The following is a 17,545-nucleotide window of genomic DNA, read 5'->3' as shown; positions in this document are numbered from 1 at the left end:
GCGCTCTGCCCGGGATCACCCCCATATATTTTGAAAGAGGGGACGAAATGGGGGAGGGAAACCGGGAATGGTAGAGGGGGGTGAACGAGAGGGTAAGGGCGGATGCTCCATGAATATCCAATTTCAACGGCGAGTTGCACATTCTTTCTAGTTTCGGTCGGATAAATTTCACTTCACAAGGATGCCGATGAGATGCTCTTTTTTTTCGTTCTCGATGAGGAACGACTCGGTTTCCCCCACCTTTATCTTCGTGCCGGCGAAGTCAGGTGCGCACCCGAGCCACTCTTTCGCATGAACCTTGGTGTTTTTATTTTTTCAATTTAAAAGAATACTTTTTTTTTTTCCTCTTTCGTTTACCGGTTCAAATCAGGGAAACCGAAGAGCGCACTTCGTAGAACGCTGGCTTCAAGTGTACAGGGTGATTTTTGAAGGGTGAAACTAAATTTTTTTTAAAAAGCCTTGAAGGCTACATTTATGCGGTTTATGCAGGTGAGTTACACCATATGGTTACACGTCTAGGGGGACATAGTATAGGGGGCTAATCGTAACGATCAGTCGGCTAATTAAGTAAACTTTGTTAATTAGCTTTTTTTTTTTAATTTGTGAAAGTAGACAGATGGTTTCGATTCGAAACTGGCACCACTAAATGAGCACTTTTCAGAAAGACTTTGAGCGCGTGAGAAGCGCAGTAATGCGCTCAAGTGACCACTGGTGCAGCAGGGGCAAGGCTGCCGGTGAGGCGCCCGCCCGATTTTCCCGCCTCTCATCATAGCCTCGTACCTTATGCACGAGTGGCAGCTTTAGCGCACTACTACGCTTCCCACGCGCTCAAAGTATTGCTAAAACATTATTGATTTCGTGGTTTTGGATGATGCTCAGCAAGTTTCCAATTGGAAACATATGTCTATTCTCATGAATCAGAAAGTTAATAAACACATTTCACTTAATGAACCGACTGATGGTTATGATTAGCCCCATATACTATGTCCCCCTGGTCGCATAACTCACCTGCACAAACCGCATAAGTGTAGCTTTCACGGCTTTGTTTTTTTAAAGATTAGTCCCACCCTTAGAAAAAAAAAAAATCCTGTATATACATATAGGAACAAATGTATTAGCTGCCAGAAAACACCGGCAGGCTGTACGACGTAGCTATTGAAAACCCAGCGCGAAGTACAAAGATTTAGAGCGCAGCTCTTAGGCGCCAATTTCCCGGTTGAGCGGCGTCGCCGTCGCCGTAACCGCGCGTTGCATTATGGGACGTTTCCCATAATGATGTCACACGTGACGCCACGTGTGACGTCACGAGGGTGACGAAGGTCCCTCGTGAAGGTCCTTCAGAGTGTAGGTCACGACCTCCACGAGGGCAAGTGTGACGTCACGAGGGTCACAAGTGACGTCACGAGAGGGGTGGAGGAGGGAAGAATGAGAGGGAGGAGGAGGAGGGGCATACCCTCCTCTCCGTACCCTCCCCTCTTCCTCCTCCAGAGCTGCGCTCTAAATCGGCATTGCAGAGGATTGTAAACGTCTTTAATTTTTTTTTTTTTGATATCCTTCTAGCTTTTTTGGTGTTCAAAATCCTTGCTGCTTTTGGAGTAAATCCTGGCTCCGCCGTTTATTCAATGACTATCCTTCATGTATTTTATACCTCTCTCCTGCTACTTTGTGCGCATTATATGCGCCACGTTTCCGGACAGGTGCAGTCAAATTGGCCCACTCGTCAGTCATGCAGACCGTAGATTTGCTCGAACAGAAAGCGCTCTTATTCGTTTTTCTACTTGTTACAGTTTGTAACGAGTAGGAAAACGAACATAAATGACTTCATGGAAGCCTTTGAGGCGCATCCTGCGAGAAACAGATTTTAACGAAATTGACGAAAGTCCTTCCCCGCCGTTACGCGTTTCCCGTGCACAAGGTGACGAGATGTCCGGCTGTGACCATGCAGTTCCACTCTGCTCGTGGCGACTTCTAAGCATTCGAAGGGTGGAACAGATCCGTATATCAATCCTCGTCAGCACCAGACTAGCCAAGTCACTCCCGACCGTGGCCTTCTGCGAAAACTCAAATGAGTAACACTTGGGCGTGTTCACATTCCCCACGACCTGGCAACCTTTCGGAAGTAGAGGATGTCACAATGGAAAGTCTCTTTTCGGCCTTGTCTCCCCTTATGCGCGCTGTTTCCAAACACCTGGTGCACTGCGCGTGCGCGGATTTGTGTGACGTAAGGGCCATGCGCAGTGACGTCAGAGAGGAGAGACCGATCTCACTAAAGGCTCTGAACTCCGAAGTCTAGCGCAGCGAACGCAGCCTTTCATTGGCCGGCAAGCAGGAACTCGATATCTACGACCAAGCAGTAGAGAGTTTTAGTAGATCGTTCCGATGAGGCTTCGATAACGATACCCGATACTCAGCCATCACCTTTGCGCATGCATCGTATCGTTATCGGGGGTATCGGAGCGATCTACTAAAACTCTCTAATATCTGCGCGCTATGCCTGGTTTGCTACAGATGGGCCTATGAGCCCACACCCACGATTGCCTCTACTTCCTCTTCCGACTACATCGCCAACACACACAAACGCATACACAGGCTCAACGCCCGAGTGTAACAGAGCCTCGTACCACGCATGCGTGACGCCGCCATATACTGTAGGTCATGGCAGGCAGGTGCACGAGACAGCTCGTGCTGCCTCGCCTTGTTCCGCTCGCGCAGACCCACATGTACGACGAAACCGTCCGATCCGACGTCCGATCAGGCAATACGACGGTCGGAGGCGAGGGTTTTCGACGCTCTGCGGTGCTACGAAAACCCTCGCCCCCCGAAGGTCATTCCGGCAGTCCGCACGTCGGATCGGACGGTTTCGTCGTACATGTGTGTTTCGCGCTTTAGCGCGGTCGCCGCGCGTGCAAAAAGACTAAAGGCATAGCCTCCTCTATACTGAAAAAGCCCGGCAGATCGCCACGAGAGGCGGCTGCCGAAATTGAAAAGGTAGAGCGGCAGACAACGGATGGAAGTCACGTGATGGGCGCCCCGCTGCGGCGAGACGCCGGAACACACTTCTCCCGAGCGATGGAATGTCCGCTCGTGCTCCTCGCCTTCCTCGCGCACCGCTTCGTTTCTCGTCGGGTTTGAAAACCAAGTTTCGGGTTAGCGCAGCTGCAAAAGCTGTGCGCCCAAATTCCCCGAGAAATGTTCAGTGCTACCAGATCCTCGCGCTCCAAATCTGCGACCGCGGGCACTCTATGGCTCCGTCGTCGAACTGCCAGGCTTTGCGAGTAGAGAGGAGGCTATGCTACAGTCTGCCAGAGCCGTATATATAGAGAGTTTGGCCATTCACTGGGAAGTATATGAGACAAATGAAGAGGCGCCATTGGCTGAAAGAGTGCTGGGCGTGTTCCAGAGCGTCTTCACAAATTCGAATGTGATAACCCAGAAGCCGGAAATAGTATACCTGGCGGTGGTCGCGAGAAACTATAATAGGTGCGTCGGAGTAACTCTCGGTGACTGAAAATATGGAGCACGTGATGTTCCTATCGCGGTCATCTAAAATCATGGTGGAAGAGTGCGATTAGCCGAATGATCGACATAATCCGTATACGCCAGGCGCCGAGGGCCAGGGGCCGGGGATCTGCCGTCCAAGCGGTCACGCACTGTCCGTGCAAAACAGAGCTCAAGTGGCACATTTGTTTCCTACATCTTTCTGCATGATCATAATCGAAACATCACGTGCACCCTATTTTCAACCATGATGGGTTACTGCATTTAACTCTTACGCGCTTATTAAAACGATATACCCATGATTAAAACTGTTTCTCGCTACCACCGCTAGGGGACTCTTTTTGGCTTCTGGTTGGCTAAGAGAGCATGGCAAGCCCTCTTTCCGAGTCTGGTGCACGCCCTGCCTCTGCCCGCGCCTCCATTCATTGACCAAACTCTGTAGGCTGCAACATTCAAAGTATCCGATTGACCCGTTCGAAAACCTTCAGGTGGGCACCCTTTGGCATCCGCAGCAATGTTGACACCTTTTAATATGTGTGCGAGGGCACAGCGAGCCAGTCGGTAATAGTTAGTCAATAGACGCATGTCGGTCGAGTTCTAAGCCCAGGAAGAGCTGCCATACAGCGGAGCTTGACTCGCACGCCAGGTCCTGCTTGGTGGCGCCAGAATCGGTTACACGTGACGTGAGCCATGCATACAAGGACGTTTCAACAGACAGGACCCGGCATGACGTCAGCCTGAGTGAAGCCGGAAGAGGCGTCCCAGACTGCCTTGCGCACCCGTTCCGAGGCCGTGGGGTAGCGCGCCGGCGGTTCGTCTGCTTTCTAATCTGCTCCTGCTTCACGAGGCTAGCTTTCGATGCGGTCGGCGTCCGCCGTGGGCGTCCACGATGCAAATGCTTTGCAGCGTGAGTGTTTATACTTAGTTCCACATTATGTGCGAGCGAAGTCAGAACTGGAAGCGCGAGCCCGTTGTTCTGTGCGCTTCTGGCTTGCATGCGCGCTCGTGCGATCTGTGCACTGTCCAAAGCTGTACGCTCGTGCTCGAAGCTCCGGCTCCGCTCGGACCGCTCGGACCTACGATTCCTCCCGTTAGGCGCTGTTTCAAATAACAGTGGGTGCCGCCATTACTTTCGGTGCACACAATCGCGTTGCCACGGAGATGTCATCGCAACGCGGCACCGAAATTAATGGCGGCGCCCACTCACTAGGCTTCCCATTGCTCAAGAAATGCTCGTTGCGGCTCGTGGTTACGCCTACTTCCGTTACACTTCGCCCCACGCATTGGGGATAGGGACGCCACCTCCTGCCCATTATGACCTCCTTGCATGCATAACACGCAGTAGGACACTTTAAATATAGCGAAAAGTGCCAATGATCGGATCTTAGAAGAGGAGAGCCTTTGCCGACCTGTTCAGGAGCAAAGATACAGAATACCGCATTTGACTTTCGTTGGTAAAATATGCATCTTTCCGATACAACCGCATATTCCTCGAGTGAAGTACACACACATCGTTTCCTATCAGTTGCATGCGCCCTGGACACTTACAACTAGGGCCCACCAAATCTTTCGAAAAAACGTCCACAGTATAAACATATCTTCCAGAGAGGAAACACAGTCGATTCCACTGCATAATTCCGCCATGGCCGTGAATACGACTTAGTTATTTATTGGACCACATGGGAAGGGGATGGCCAAAGATGTATGTGGGACTAGAGGTTTTGAGGAAGGGGATTTCGTACGAGGGAAGTGATTGTTCGTGGCAGTATAGTATATAGGCCTCGCGTAAAACTATACAAGAAAAAAGTGAAACGGCTATAGGAAGGCTATAACAAAACAAGATATTGACTTAGCAGTAAAATGCAGGGTTGTAGGACGGCAAAACATCGTGGAATGCAACTGGGGTCTTGATGTCCGAGGCAAATATAGCACGAATGTCCCTTTTGGGATGTGAGGAGTCTGTCGATTCGGCAAGAAAGGTACACAGTCATTCGAAGTCATTACAAACATCGTCCCGAAGGATAGATACCATATGGACGTCTAAGATGTCTTGCATCCAAAGGTCCACAGTCGTTCGAAGTCATTACAAACATCGTCCCGAAGGATAGATAACATATGGACGTCTAAGATGTCTTGCAGATGTCTCGTATACAACTTGTAGATGTCCTAAAGATGTCTTGCAGATGTCTTCCAGACGACCATGCATAGGAATATCTGGGTTCCTTGCCAAGAGCGACCTATACCGTATACCTTTACTGAGCTCGCACCCCATTTTTTAACAGATCAAATGGATTGAGTAATAACGCTAATTGCGGGTTCTGCGGTCTCGAATAGATGTTTTAGTTCATCCCGTAAGGACCACAGCTAACTCATTTAGATGTGTTTTGCCGCATTAGCCTCAATGTCAGGACCACGCGCTTCGTGTCACACTTCTAATTGAAGGCTCATAAGAACCGATATCCACGAATGTCCTAATGCGGTATCCTTTCCGCAAATAACATATACAAATGACTGTATTAGCGGAAACAAGGAAGGACTACGTGTCCTCAAAACTGCATAACGGAAAAAAAAACAAAAAAAAAACATTTACTAGAGGCAGTCAGCGAGCGTTAACTTGAGCTGTAGAACACTGTTGGAACTATATTGAATAGCCATTGTAGGTTTTCATTTCAGTGTATTAAGTTGAATTATATAGACAGTGCATATTGGTCGACACGGGGTGAGTAACTTGTAACGACAAGTTTAGATGAGAGCGTCGGCTTATACGCAGAACAGAAGCTTCCTCGTGGTCATGTTCATTGCAAATAAGCTTGTAGAGTATCACACAATCCAACGAGATACCATGATCATGATAAGGTGGCAAGATCGGCATGATGGGCCTAGCGTTCTGAGCTGATGCCAAATAGAACAGGCTTCAAGGCTGGCCAACAGCAGATTTTGGTAAGACCGGGAGTTGTCAGTTGACAAGGAAATGTGAAATAGGCTGTAAGCGGCGCCGTCTACCCTTGGCCAGATCTGTCTCATAAGCCACCCTGGGCTCATAACTGGTGAACGCATGAGCAAGAGATGGACAAGGGTAAAGTATTACCAGGAACTCATGTCGTAACGTAAAACACAAATATTTGTAAACTCCCGTGCATGCGAACGTAGCTATAATAGAGCTTAGGACCATGCAGGCATTTGGATTTTTTTTTTTTTTTGCTTGAAGCTAAGCAGAACAGCCGGTAACTTCTGTGGCGTGAATGAAACGTTGTAATTGTAGTCGAATCCTAGACCTTTCGTAATGTAGATCCAAGAACCATTTTCGACGTCCTTCCCGTTTCCCGAAAGCGGGTCACAGTTTTGCTTCCGTCAAAAAAATTCATCGACGTCTACCATTCCGCTGGACAACGAAGAACAGTCATTGTTCAGCAATTCACAAAGAATGAGTAAACATGCGATAACAGTGGTAAGAACTGTGTTGCTTAACAAGACTCTCTACTAGATGCTGCTGTCAATCGTTATCACGGACATGTGTAATTGCTAGATACCACGGTAATAAAGTTTTTCTTGGAGATCATCATCTCGCTGCGAAAAAGTAACACTGCGTGCAATTGCACATGCCTCCCCATCCAAAGAACGTTTTGGCAACAAGATAACATGGAAGTATAAAACGCTCATGACTCACCGGCAGTATACTAATGACTTATACCAGGGTACATTATTCATTATTACAAAAAACGCATTGGTTCCAAGACAACAGCTGAACCTACGGCTCGGTAGGCTGTTGATGAGCAGAGATGTGGAGCAATAGTTGTCGCTGGAAGAAACTAATTTCATGGCGTGCAAGTGCACGTTCTGCTTAGCTCACAAGTGCAGTGGTTCCTGAAGATGATGAAACCACAGCACTAACTTCTACAATTACACGAACACATTAACACTCGCGGGTGAACCTTTCCTGGTGGGACTTCATTTCTGTCCTCTTGCGTTTGGCGGCACCCTTGAGGGGAAATTGATTTTGTGACTCGGCTGCATAAAGCCTAACAATGTGGCTTCGAGATATGCTGAGTTGTGACGCAGCTTATTTTACGTTGTGAGAGCACAGTAACAGTATTTCCTCAATATTTCGTGTTCAATGCAAGCCGATTGGTTGCCATACCTATTAATTCGACTAATGTCCTCCAGTACCCTAATATCCATGTCACCGTACACCAATAGCGTTCCGTCAAACATGGCGGCGCTGGGGTCAACTTCTACGGTCACTCTTAACCTCCGAACGCCGCTTGTTGCATTAGCAGACGACGCGGTATCAATTGCGGTCGTGGCGGCAATGTTTGCTGCAGATGATGATGAAGCGACATCCATGTTAGGACCGCTTTTAGCAGACGGCGGTGCCTGACTAGCAGTCAGTTCACGGGCGTCATGGATGCGATGCATATGCAGACGTGCGCAGCGTTGCGAGTGCTCTCCGAGTCCGTCTACGAGAAGTTGGTTCACTTTTTCAACAAGAGCCAGAGCTGATTTGGCAACCACAGGGTCCGACAAGTCGAGCGGCGTCTCTGAGTCGCAGGAACAGTACTGTGACGGCACTCCGGCTTGTTCGCAAGTCCGATTCGCTGGAATTGTCCGGAATAAACTGATGCCAAAGTCCGATACCCTTTTGTCCGTCTGCGACCCGTTCCGCCCCAAGGACAAGATGTCTCGCAAAGTCTCGTACGTGTCGTACGGGGACGTGAGCCTACCAGAGTTGAACCGGAAACTTTTAATCGGGTCCAAGTCGACTTCCGGGTCAAGCCAATCTGACTTGGAAGGGGGGCGCAACGCAAAGAAAGGCAGCCTTTCTTCTATGCGGCCCACAAATGTTTCCCTGATGGAGTCAAATCGGTGGCCGTGGTCGGAGAAAAAAAAGAGGAACGTGTTATCGAGGTGGCCGTCTGTCAACAACTCGGACAGAAAACTAACAAAGTCGTCGTCCGCGGCTGCTACCTGTTGCATGTACTCGTGGCTGATCTCCACAAGAAAGGAGAAGGCAAAGTAAGGGAGGCTCATGTTCCGCGACTGAACGAGGAAGCGCCGCAGGTACTCCATCTGGAGCTGATGCTTCACGACGTTTCCGAAACACAGGCTGGAGCTGGACCTCAGCAGGAAGGAATCTTCAACGGCCAGCCAAAAAGGCCGCAAGTAGAGATCCGTCGGTGGCCGCTCGAACCCTCGGGCGAGGTAGTTGAAGAGGCCGAACCGAGGGAAGTCCTCCGCAAAGAGAGTCCTGTAGCCGGCCTCGTGGAAGTCCTTCCACACAAGAGGCGTCCCGTCGAAAGCGTCACCGGTGGGGCCCGGATGTGACACCTGTCTGTAGGCCTCCAGTCCGGTGAGCAGAGCCACGAGGTTAGGGTACGTGTTGTCTCCTACCTTGTTCATGCCGCGGAACACAATGGCGCCGAGCTTGCGCGCCAGGAACTCGTAGGTCTTCGGAAGTAGCCGCATCATCGATAACCGAGACACTGAGTCCAAGCCGAAGATCAGAACGTTGGGTAAAACTTTTCTGCCATTTCCTGGCACCCTTTCAAACTGCCTCGGTAACGCTTGAAAGCTTTCCTGTTCGCTTTCCGGAAGACCGCCCTTATGTAGACCTTTAGTATGTTTCTTTTTGTCGTTCGCCCCTAGCTCGAGTCGTTGTCCAAGTTGTCGTCGAGAACCGCCCAGCTGACCTTTCCTATCCGGCAACCCTTGGAGTTCCTGCCCAGAGCCCCGCTGTATGAAACCGTTACTCTTCTGGTGATCCTCCTGGAGTCCCTCGTGCGATTTTATCCCCTTCCCGTCTTGAGAGTCGCGACTCGTCGACTGTTTCTTGTCATGTTTGGGTGGAGGTCTCACGACGGCGTGGATGTTTGTATAGACTGGAAACTCAATGAAGTTGCGACACGTGACCAATACGACGTCGTCAGTGAGTGGTGTGGGGTCTTGGCTGAAGGGCACCGGGTCCCCGTAATCGACGACGTCGTCGGTGACGCGCCGGATGGGCCTGTAGAAGCAGCGCAGTGAACCAAGGTCGTAGCCAGAGGTCCCGTTGAACCGCAGGTTTCCCCAGACGTCCACGTAAGTGAGCCAAGGTTGTCGAATCTGCGTTCAACGAGAGGTAAACGAGTGAGACTTTTTTGTAGCTACACCGAGAGAAACGTACACTCTTGGGAAAAAAATGGTCTATATATTACTCCATAGGGAGGAACGCCCTTGTCCTCTATGTCGCTTTAGAAACGGAGCAACGTTCGTCCCTGCAAACGGGAGAGCAAAGTTACTCCCTCGTCTGCATCGCAATATGGCGGCTAGCATAGTTTTTGGACAAGCAAATACAGCGCACCACCCGCGGCCCCATCAAGTCACTGGATCCTGGGAATGTAGCGCCATTGCCTTCCCTGCCTGCTAGCCGGACACAAGCAAATACTAGCATACAGACGACAAACTTCGCAAGGTGGTTGGCTGACCGGTCTCGATTGCCATGGCGATCGCCATTTGGGGCCATTCAAATTTCCGAAACTTCCAAAGAGTCGCTCCAACCAGTCGCACCAAGATTGCTAAGGAGCATCATCGTATCTGAAAGCGTTCCTCGCCAATATAAGCGTCTTTGGCACTGTGCATGCAATACGCTCATCTCTTACAATTATATTGCTCTTGCCTATTTCAAGACAAGAAATTTTGTTTTCAATGCCTTCAAGCACTGACGTTGCATGTGATGGCGGCACGAAGATGTACGCCATCACATGCGACGTCAGTGCTTGGATGCACTGAAAAGTAATGTTCCTGTCTTGAAATACGCAAGAAGAGCAATCAATATCACTCTAAGAGTTCTGGGAGATAAGCAACACTAACAAAGACGCTTATCTTGGCGAGGAACGCTTTCAGTACGATGATGCTCCATAGCGAACTTGGTGCGACTGGTTAGAACGACCCCTTGAAAGCTTCACGGACTTAAATGACCCTAAATGGCGATCACCATGGCAACCCATCAGTCAATCACCTTGCGAGGTTTGTCGTCCGTATGTTGGTATTTGTCTGTGTCCGGCAAGCAGGCAGGGAAGGCAATGACGCTCTTTCCCAGGATCCAGTGGCTTTACCGAGTGCTCGCTTAGCAGCACTCGCTAGACAAGTGGTCAGCCGCTTCGCACCCGTTCAAACAGCTAGCTGCTTTCGGAGTACGATGAGCAGAAAATAAAAACACGAGCGTTTTATACGCCGTATTTATTGTCGAAGCCAGCTTCCCGCGCAGGCGTGGAAATTTACGTTTCAAACTCAGTTACGCAGTCCTCACGTTGTCAGCACTTCTATAACATACGGAGTTCGCCGAAAACCGCCCACTTCGCGCACTTCAAGTTTTGCTTTTGCTATTCCTCCCGTCACAATTAATTTGTCAGCACAGCACAACACAGAGGAGTGGTAAAGCATAGCCTCCTTTATACTGACAATGCCTCCACAATCTCTGGCTTCCGCATGCCACCGCCAGGGGCGCCACCTCCCCATTCATTTGAGACGATGCTTGTCCGCTGCGCACTGGCTACTACCGTAACGTACGCGATCCCAATACGTTCGCTTATTGAACGCAAAGGTGCGACGAAGTTTCCTCCCGTCTGCCTGGAGAAAAAGGAAAACGTATTTTTCCTCCCTTCTTTTTGAGTCCGCTTGGGGGCGCGTCAGTTGCAGGGAGGAAAACGTGATGTTGCCAGCTTTCTCCTCCCTTTCTTTTTTAGAGTGTAGCACAACGGAAGTCATAACGTTTCTGCAAAGGCCTTCAAGCAGTGATTTCCCTACACACCCCGACCCCCTAGGGGGGTGTCACCCACCCTTTGTTTTTCTGAAGGCACCCCCTTAATTCGCAACGACTCCTCTATTCTAAATGCCCCCCCCCCCCCCCCTAAAAATTTAGACACCGCCCCTAATTTCAGTTCCTGGGGAAACCCCTGCCTTCAACGACTCGGAAGGCAAAGGCAGTGTAATACGAGACTGGCAACAGGGGACACCAAAATACAGCGTTCACAGGAGCAAGAGGATACCCGGCACGGAAAGCAGCAAAGCTCAACGCATCCTCTTAGACTCAGTACTTGCTGAAATATGAAATTATACCGAGTAAATATAAAAGTATAGATTTCAGCGCAAAATGACGGCTAAAACGTTCCGTAGAAAGAGGTCGGAAAAAAGTTAAATTCTTGCCATCGATAGTATAGAGCAGGCCACTTGCGTTGACGTCAATAAAAAGGCCCTCTGACGCAACGGAGGCTGGAGCTAAGGGAGAGTGAAAGCGGAACATAAGGACGGGAACACTCCGCTGATCTGCATTAGCCGCCAACACCAGCGCTGTGGTGTGTGCCCGAGAAGGCATCCGCATGGCGCTGTCCAAGCGGCACCGAGGGAACAGCCGCCGGCGCGCCGAGATCAAGAGACGGCTGTCTCGACTGGGGCGCTCCAACGCCACTAGATGGCGGCAGTCACCCCTCCCAATTCAAAGGATAAAGAGGCTTCGCTGCACGCACCCAGCCGTTCCAACTGCGCGGGGTCTGCCCGTATTCTTCCGTAGTAAGGAGGTCGATGGAGCCAACATCCTACGTCACAGACTGAGTGAGTTGTTTCGTCCCCTGAACTATCGACGTACCTGTACGTCCCCTAACCCCCATGCGGAGTAGACAAATTGTCTACTCCTCATTGGGCCGGGATATAGACCTTGTCCACAAGGGCGCCGCCATCTTGAATTGACGTCACTTCCAGTATGGGCGAAAACGTAACTTCGCCGTTGCCACGCCAATAGAAGACATTTAGGATATAAGCCTAACCGTCACACATTCTCGTTTTGGCTCGCCTCTATTTTTTTACTAGTTACAGGTTGAAACGTTTTACTTTTTTTTCGTCGCCCATACTGGAAGTGACGACAATTCAAAATGGCGGCGCCCTTGTGGACCGTTTTATCCTGGGTAGCGCCATTTTGAGAGCGAGAGAGAAGACGGGAAAGGGCTACCGGCGCTTTCCCCCTTGCTGGTGCGTTAGAAAGAGTGAGAGTCCCGGATGAGAGGCTTCGCCGGTGTTGGGTTTATGCATTGCCCGAACTTCGTTCGTGATTTCTTCTCTGTTTTAAACTCCCCAACTTAATTAGAGTCACGGGCTTGGATGGCGACAGTCCCCCGGTCATCGGGACACCATTGCTTGTTACATGGCGCACGAATAACGACAGAAAGCGTCGAATACTATCCGAAGACCTACGTAGCTTGCACAGAATGTGGCAAGTGCGGCTGCAATGTCTTTAAAGGGGCCCTGCAAGGACTTTTTTTACTGGTTTTTAATTTGCACCGAACGTGAGCGCACTGAACGTAGTAACTTAATGAAACTTTCCTTTTCGAATTTCGCTTTATTTTAAAAGTTATAGGCAAATTAAAATTACAAAAACAAGTAAAAGTAACCTCCTTCATGACGTCCTTGGTTGCTTGAGTGGCCGTGAACTAGAGGAGGGATAGCGAGCTTATTGAGCACTCACGGCTGCCGCACTCCGTGTCGACGGCTCGAGAGGGCGCCACTAAAGCATGATCTGGCTAGGCTGTATGAAACGGGCAGCCAGGGCGGCTCGCATTACATTTGCTGCGCGATTAAACACTAATTCGGCATGACACTTCATTGGCCACAAACGACAGAAAACACGGGGTAAAGATCAGTTCAGAACGGGAGCCACTTCGCGCTGCCATACCGCCAAAAGGCCAAACCGCAGCCAAAGCTGCTCGCCGAAGGCCTTAGGAACGCTCGGAACCGGTCAGATCCTCCAGTCCGTATGACCGCAGCGCCGCCGCGTACATCCGGGACCTTTCAACTCTCGCTGCCCGTCGGTACCTGATCTCACTACACCTTTTTGCGCCGCCTTTTCCACCGCTTGGTGGCGGGTATGTCGACGGGTCATTTCTTGTTTCCGTACTTTCTGAACTCCATGTGTTTCTTTTCTTATCTACAATAGTGAACAAAAACTACTTTTATACATAATTGAAACGGTTCGCGCCACTTATATTTAGTATTTCGACTAAAAATAAGCTTTTAGCGGCTCTGACCGGTAGTAAGGCCAGGGCCAAAGACGTCACATATTCCGCGCTTTCGGCAATGCGGGTCGCCCCCGTAGGTGGAGGAGGTTTCCGCGTCGTCCGGTTAAAATATGACGCACTGATATTTAGTTACTCTTTCTTTATTGGTTTTCCATTTCATACAGAATGGAGGAGGCCGAGGAAAAAAGCTACAAACGCAGCTTGTGGGGCCCTCGGCCCCCTTTAAATGATGGCAGCATTGGACTCACAAAACACTCACACACAGTAACAAAACGCTTCCTGGTCAATCAGATTCACTCATTCGATACAGCTCCACACATTAGTATACAGTTGCAATTTAACATGATTAGGTCGGGTAAGGAACACAAAACAATTCTAGGAAATAGCTCGTTTTCATCTCAGGCAGTTCTAAGGGCACCGGTATCAGAAAATGAACATAAAAGATATCTCAGTTCAGAAGGGGTTATAGAGGATATATCGGTGCCAGCCTCCTCAAATGAATTTAGTAGTCGAGGCAAAGTATTCCTAAGCATTTGGTCACCATAATTTGTCCGAGAACGAGGAACTATCCATGGTTCTGGAGTTCGTGTTTTATGCGAAGGTTGCCTTTTTTCTAAGTTTCCTATTTCTAAGAGTGTAGAGGTATTTTTCCTAATGCTATAATAAAAATCTCGCATAAGCCTCCTTCGGTATATGTCATGAACTTTTGGAATGTTATATTTCTTGAAAAGGTAGTCAGTATGTTCGGTGTATGAGACATTGGCAATAGCGCGTATCATTCTCTTTTGCATTAAGTGTAATTTATAGAGGTTAGATTCTGTTGTTGTGCCCCATACAAGATGGCAATAGTTAATATGAGATACAAATAGCGTATTGTAGATTAATAATTTAACTGATTCCGGAAGAATATACCTATTTCGATTCAGTATACCAGCTATTTGACTAAGTTTGACTAGTACAAAGTTAACATGCTCGTCCCATTGCATGTTACTGGAGAAGTACATGCCAAGCACTTTTATAGTGTCCAAAACTTCGATGTTTGTGTGATTAAACGCTATGTTATGATGCAATGGGATAGGCGTTCCTCTTGTATAGAAGAAAACGGCTTTAGTTTTATTAGAATTAACTTTTAGACGGTTCTGTTTTGACCAAGAGCTTAATTTACGTAGAACATCATTTGCCATATTGGTTATCTCGGCGTAGGAGCTGGACGATAGAAATATGCTAGTATCGTCCGCATAGATTATAAACTTCGCCTGTTGACATATATGTACGATATCATTGACGTATAAGTTAAAAAGCAACGGGCCAAGAATGCTACCCTGAGGCACACCAGAGATTATTTCTTTGCTTTTAGACGTTAAGCCATTCAGAAAAACGAATTGTCGCCTTCTGCCGAGATAGGATTTTATGAACTCAAGTGGTAGACCCCTTATGCCATACCGCTCAAGCTTTTTAACTAGAATATTGTGATCGATATGATCAAAGGCCTGGGTAAAATCAACAAAAATGCCCAAAGTCAGAAGCTTCTGCTCGAAGTTTTGTAAAATATATTCTTTTTGCTCAAGAAGAGCCAGCTCCACAGACTTATTTTTTTGGAATCCATACTGAGCTTTAGTTATTAGCTGATATTTTGCACAAAATGACGATATTTGATTTAAAATAACTTTTTCTAAGCATTTCGAGAAAATTGGAAGGATAGAAATTGGGCGATAGTTCTTTATGTCTAACCTATCACCTTTTTTATATAGTGCTGTAACTTTGGCAACTTTCATTTTGTCTGGAAAGGTTCCTGTGGAAATACATAAGTTGTATATATGAACCAAGACATGGACGATTTCATTAATTACGTACTTGACAGGTCTTATCTGAATACCGTCAGCATCACGGCTGCAAGAGTTCTTGAGTCCAAGAAAGGTTGAACATACCTCTACACTGTCGGTTGCATGTAAAAAAATACTGCTTTCGTTTCCGGACAGGGAGTAACTACAAGACTCATTTGCACACAGTTCAGGTTCTCTATGGACAAAATAATGGTTAAACGCATTCACTAGTTCAACTCCTGTCAGTACGCGTCCATTGAGAGAAATTCTTTCTATTGTTTCAACATTCTGTTTTCGTTTCATGACTACACTTAGCTTGCTCCATAGCTTATCTGTGTCCCCTGCACAGCTAGAAAAGAGGTTCATGTAGTAAGCTTCCTTGGCATTCCTTAACTCTTTAGTTAGTTTATTACGATAGACCTTAAACGTTTCCAAGTCTGAAGGGATCCTTTTCTTAATAAATGTTAGATAAAGCCTCTCCCGCTTCTTAATTTTCCGTAAGAGCTCTTTTGTTAACCAAGGTTTTCGAAATTTCTTATTGAATTTGCGCTCCTTATTGATAAAGTGCTTCTTATATGCTTATATCTCCGTGCCCGCTGGCTTGCCCGAACCCCAAGAGACGTGGACACCGCAAAAAAGGTAGACGCTTGTATATGATTGCAGATTGCGCGCTCCATCGCTTCCCACATGACCCCGATCACCGGCGGCAGTTGGTTGCGCCATAAACCGAAAAGGCTTTTCCCCAATGCAGTGGCGTCACGAGGGTCAGCGGCACCCGGGGCGATAGCCCGCCGCGGCAACACCCCCCCCCTCCCCCCCTTCTCGTGGCCCGCCGCGACACCCCTCTAAGCGCTGCACCCAAAGCGGTAGGCCCCGCCCGCCCCTGACACCACTGCCCCAACGCCATCCTTTCGACTGTGCTCGGAACATTTTTTTGAATGGAGCGCGCACCGAACGCTGTACCGCACGGTACGCTCGCAAGGTGCTAGCAAGTTTTTTCGTGACTTTTTGGAACTGAATTTCTCTGAATATTTTCAAATGGTGAGCACCGACTCGATTTTATCATCCACAGCACTTAGTTGAAGGCTCATGCCCGCCGCAGGGTGTGGCTGGAAATTGAGGAAAAGTTAGTTCTGTGGGTTTTCCTGAATCGAGATGTCCAGCGCGATACCAGAAAGTCGTGAACCTCTGTTGACCGTCACAACGCGACTAGATTCTTCTTATTTTCAAAATTAGTTCCTAACGGAGCTGGAAAGAAACCTGCAATTTCTGTTGCTGAAAGTGGACACATGCTCACGCGTCGATTTTGAATCGTTGAACCATTGATCGACTCGCTCCGGCAACGACTTTGCTGTTTTCAGTGCTTTCCTCTTGACTTTGCTGTTTTCAGTTGTCGACAAAAGACACACTCGTCGACACGGGATCCTCAAATAAACCTTTTATAAACACCTTCAAGCCGGCGTGAGCTGCCTTCGATCGTTCCCTGTAGTGCTCGTATTTCGGGCGTCTTTGTTCACATTACATTTCATTGTTGCGGACGACACGAAACGCCAAAAACATTCTCGGTGTACTGCATCTAAAACGACAAAAACATGAAGGGAAATTCAGTCGATCGCTGTCAAATGATACAATATTCGGAATACTCGCCTCCGATTTCTATCGGTAGCGCGTTGACTGCCTCACTTCTGGCGTCGCTGCACTGGCGCATGCCATAATGTGGGGCAACAAACCTTCTCAGCGAGTTGAAAAAAAACAACAAAAAACACGCCATCCGCGGCACATAAGAACACAAGTCAGATACCCAGCACTTTGGAGCACCCAACTAGCACACTCTCCTCCTCTCCCCGGAAATGGAGGAGCAGGAGAGCCTGCGTACACTCAAAATGGGAGAGGGGACGCGGTTCTGTACCTTCCACTGCATTGCCAAGAAAGGTTGTCACTCAGCGAGGCCGCGGAACCTGACGCTCGCTAGATGGACACTATGCTGTATTCAAAATGGCGCTACCCACGATAAAACTGTCTACCGTTTTATTTTGGAACGATCGAAGGCAGCTCACTCCAGCTTGAAGGTGTTTATAAACGTTTTATTTGAGGATATCGTGTCGACGAGTGTGTCTTTTGTCGAGAACTGAAAACAGCAAAGTCGAGATGGGCCTATTACCGGAGCGAGTCGAGCAATGA

General features: G+C 48.5%; 1 protein-coding gene across 1 annotated transcript in view; it reads right to left on the bottom strand.

The window, feature by feature from the left end:
- Window positions 1-4,938: 4,938 nt before the first annotated feature.
- LOC8026866 overlaps window positions 4,939-17,545 on the bottom strand; it is a 68,824-nt gene continuing 56,217 nt past the window's right edge. Inside the window, exon 3 of the mRNA XM_040205236.3 lies at window positions 4,939-9,597. Within this exon, the coding sequence (XP_040061170.1) occupies window positions 7,564-9,597 (2,034 nt within the window). The 3' untranslated portion in view covers window positions 4,939-7,563. The remainder of the gene's footprint in view (window positions 9,598-17,545) is intronic.

The sequence above is a fragment of the Ixodes scapularis genome, unplaced genomic scaffold (assembly GCF_016920785.2).
Source record: "Ixodes scapularis isolate PalLabHiFi unplaced genomic scaffold, ASM1692078v2 PGA_scaffold6__148_contigs__length_123643588, whole genome shotgun sequence".
Lineage (NCBI taxonomy): Eukaryota > Metazoa > Arthropoda > Arachnida > Ixodida > Ixodidae > Ixodes > Ixodes scapularis.
Note: the sequence above shows the minus strand (reverse complement) of the source record. Positions and strands in the feature narration are given on the sequence as shown.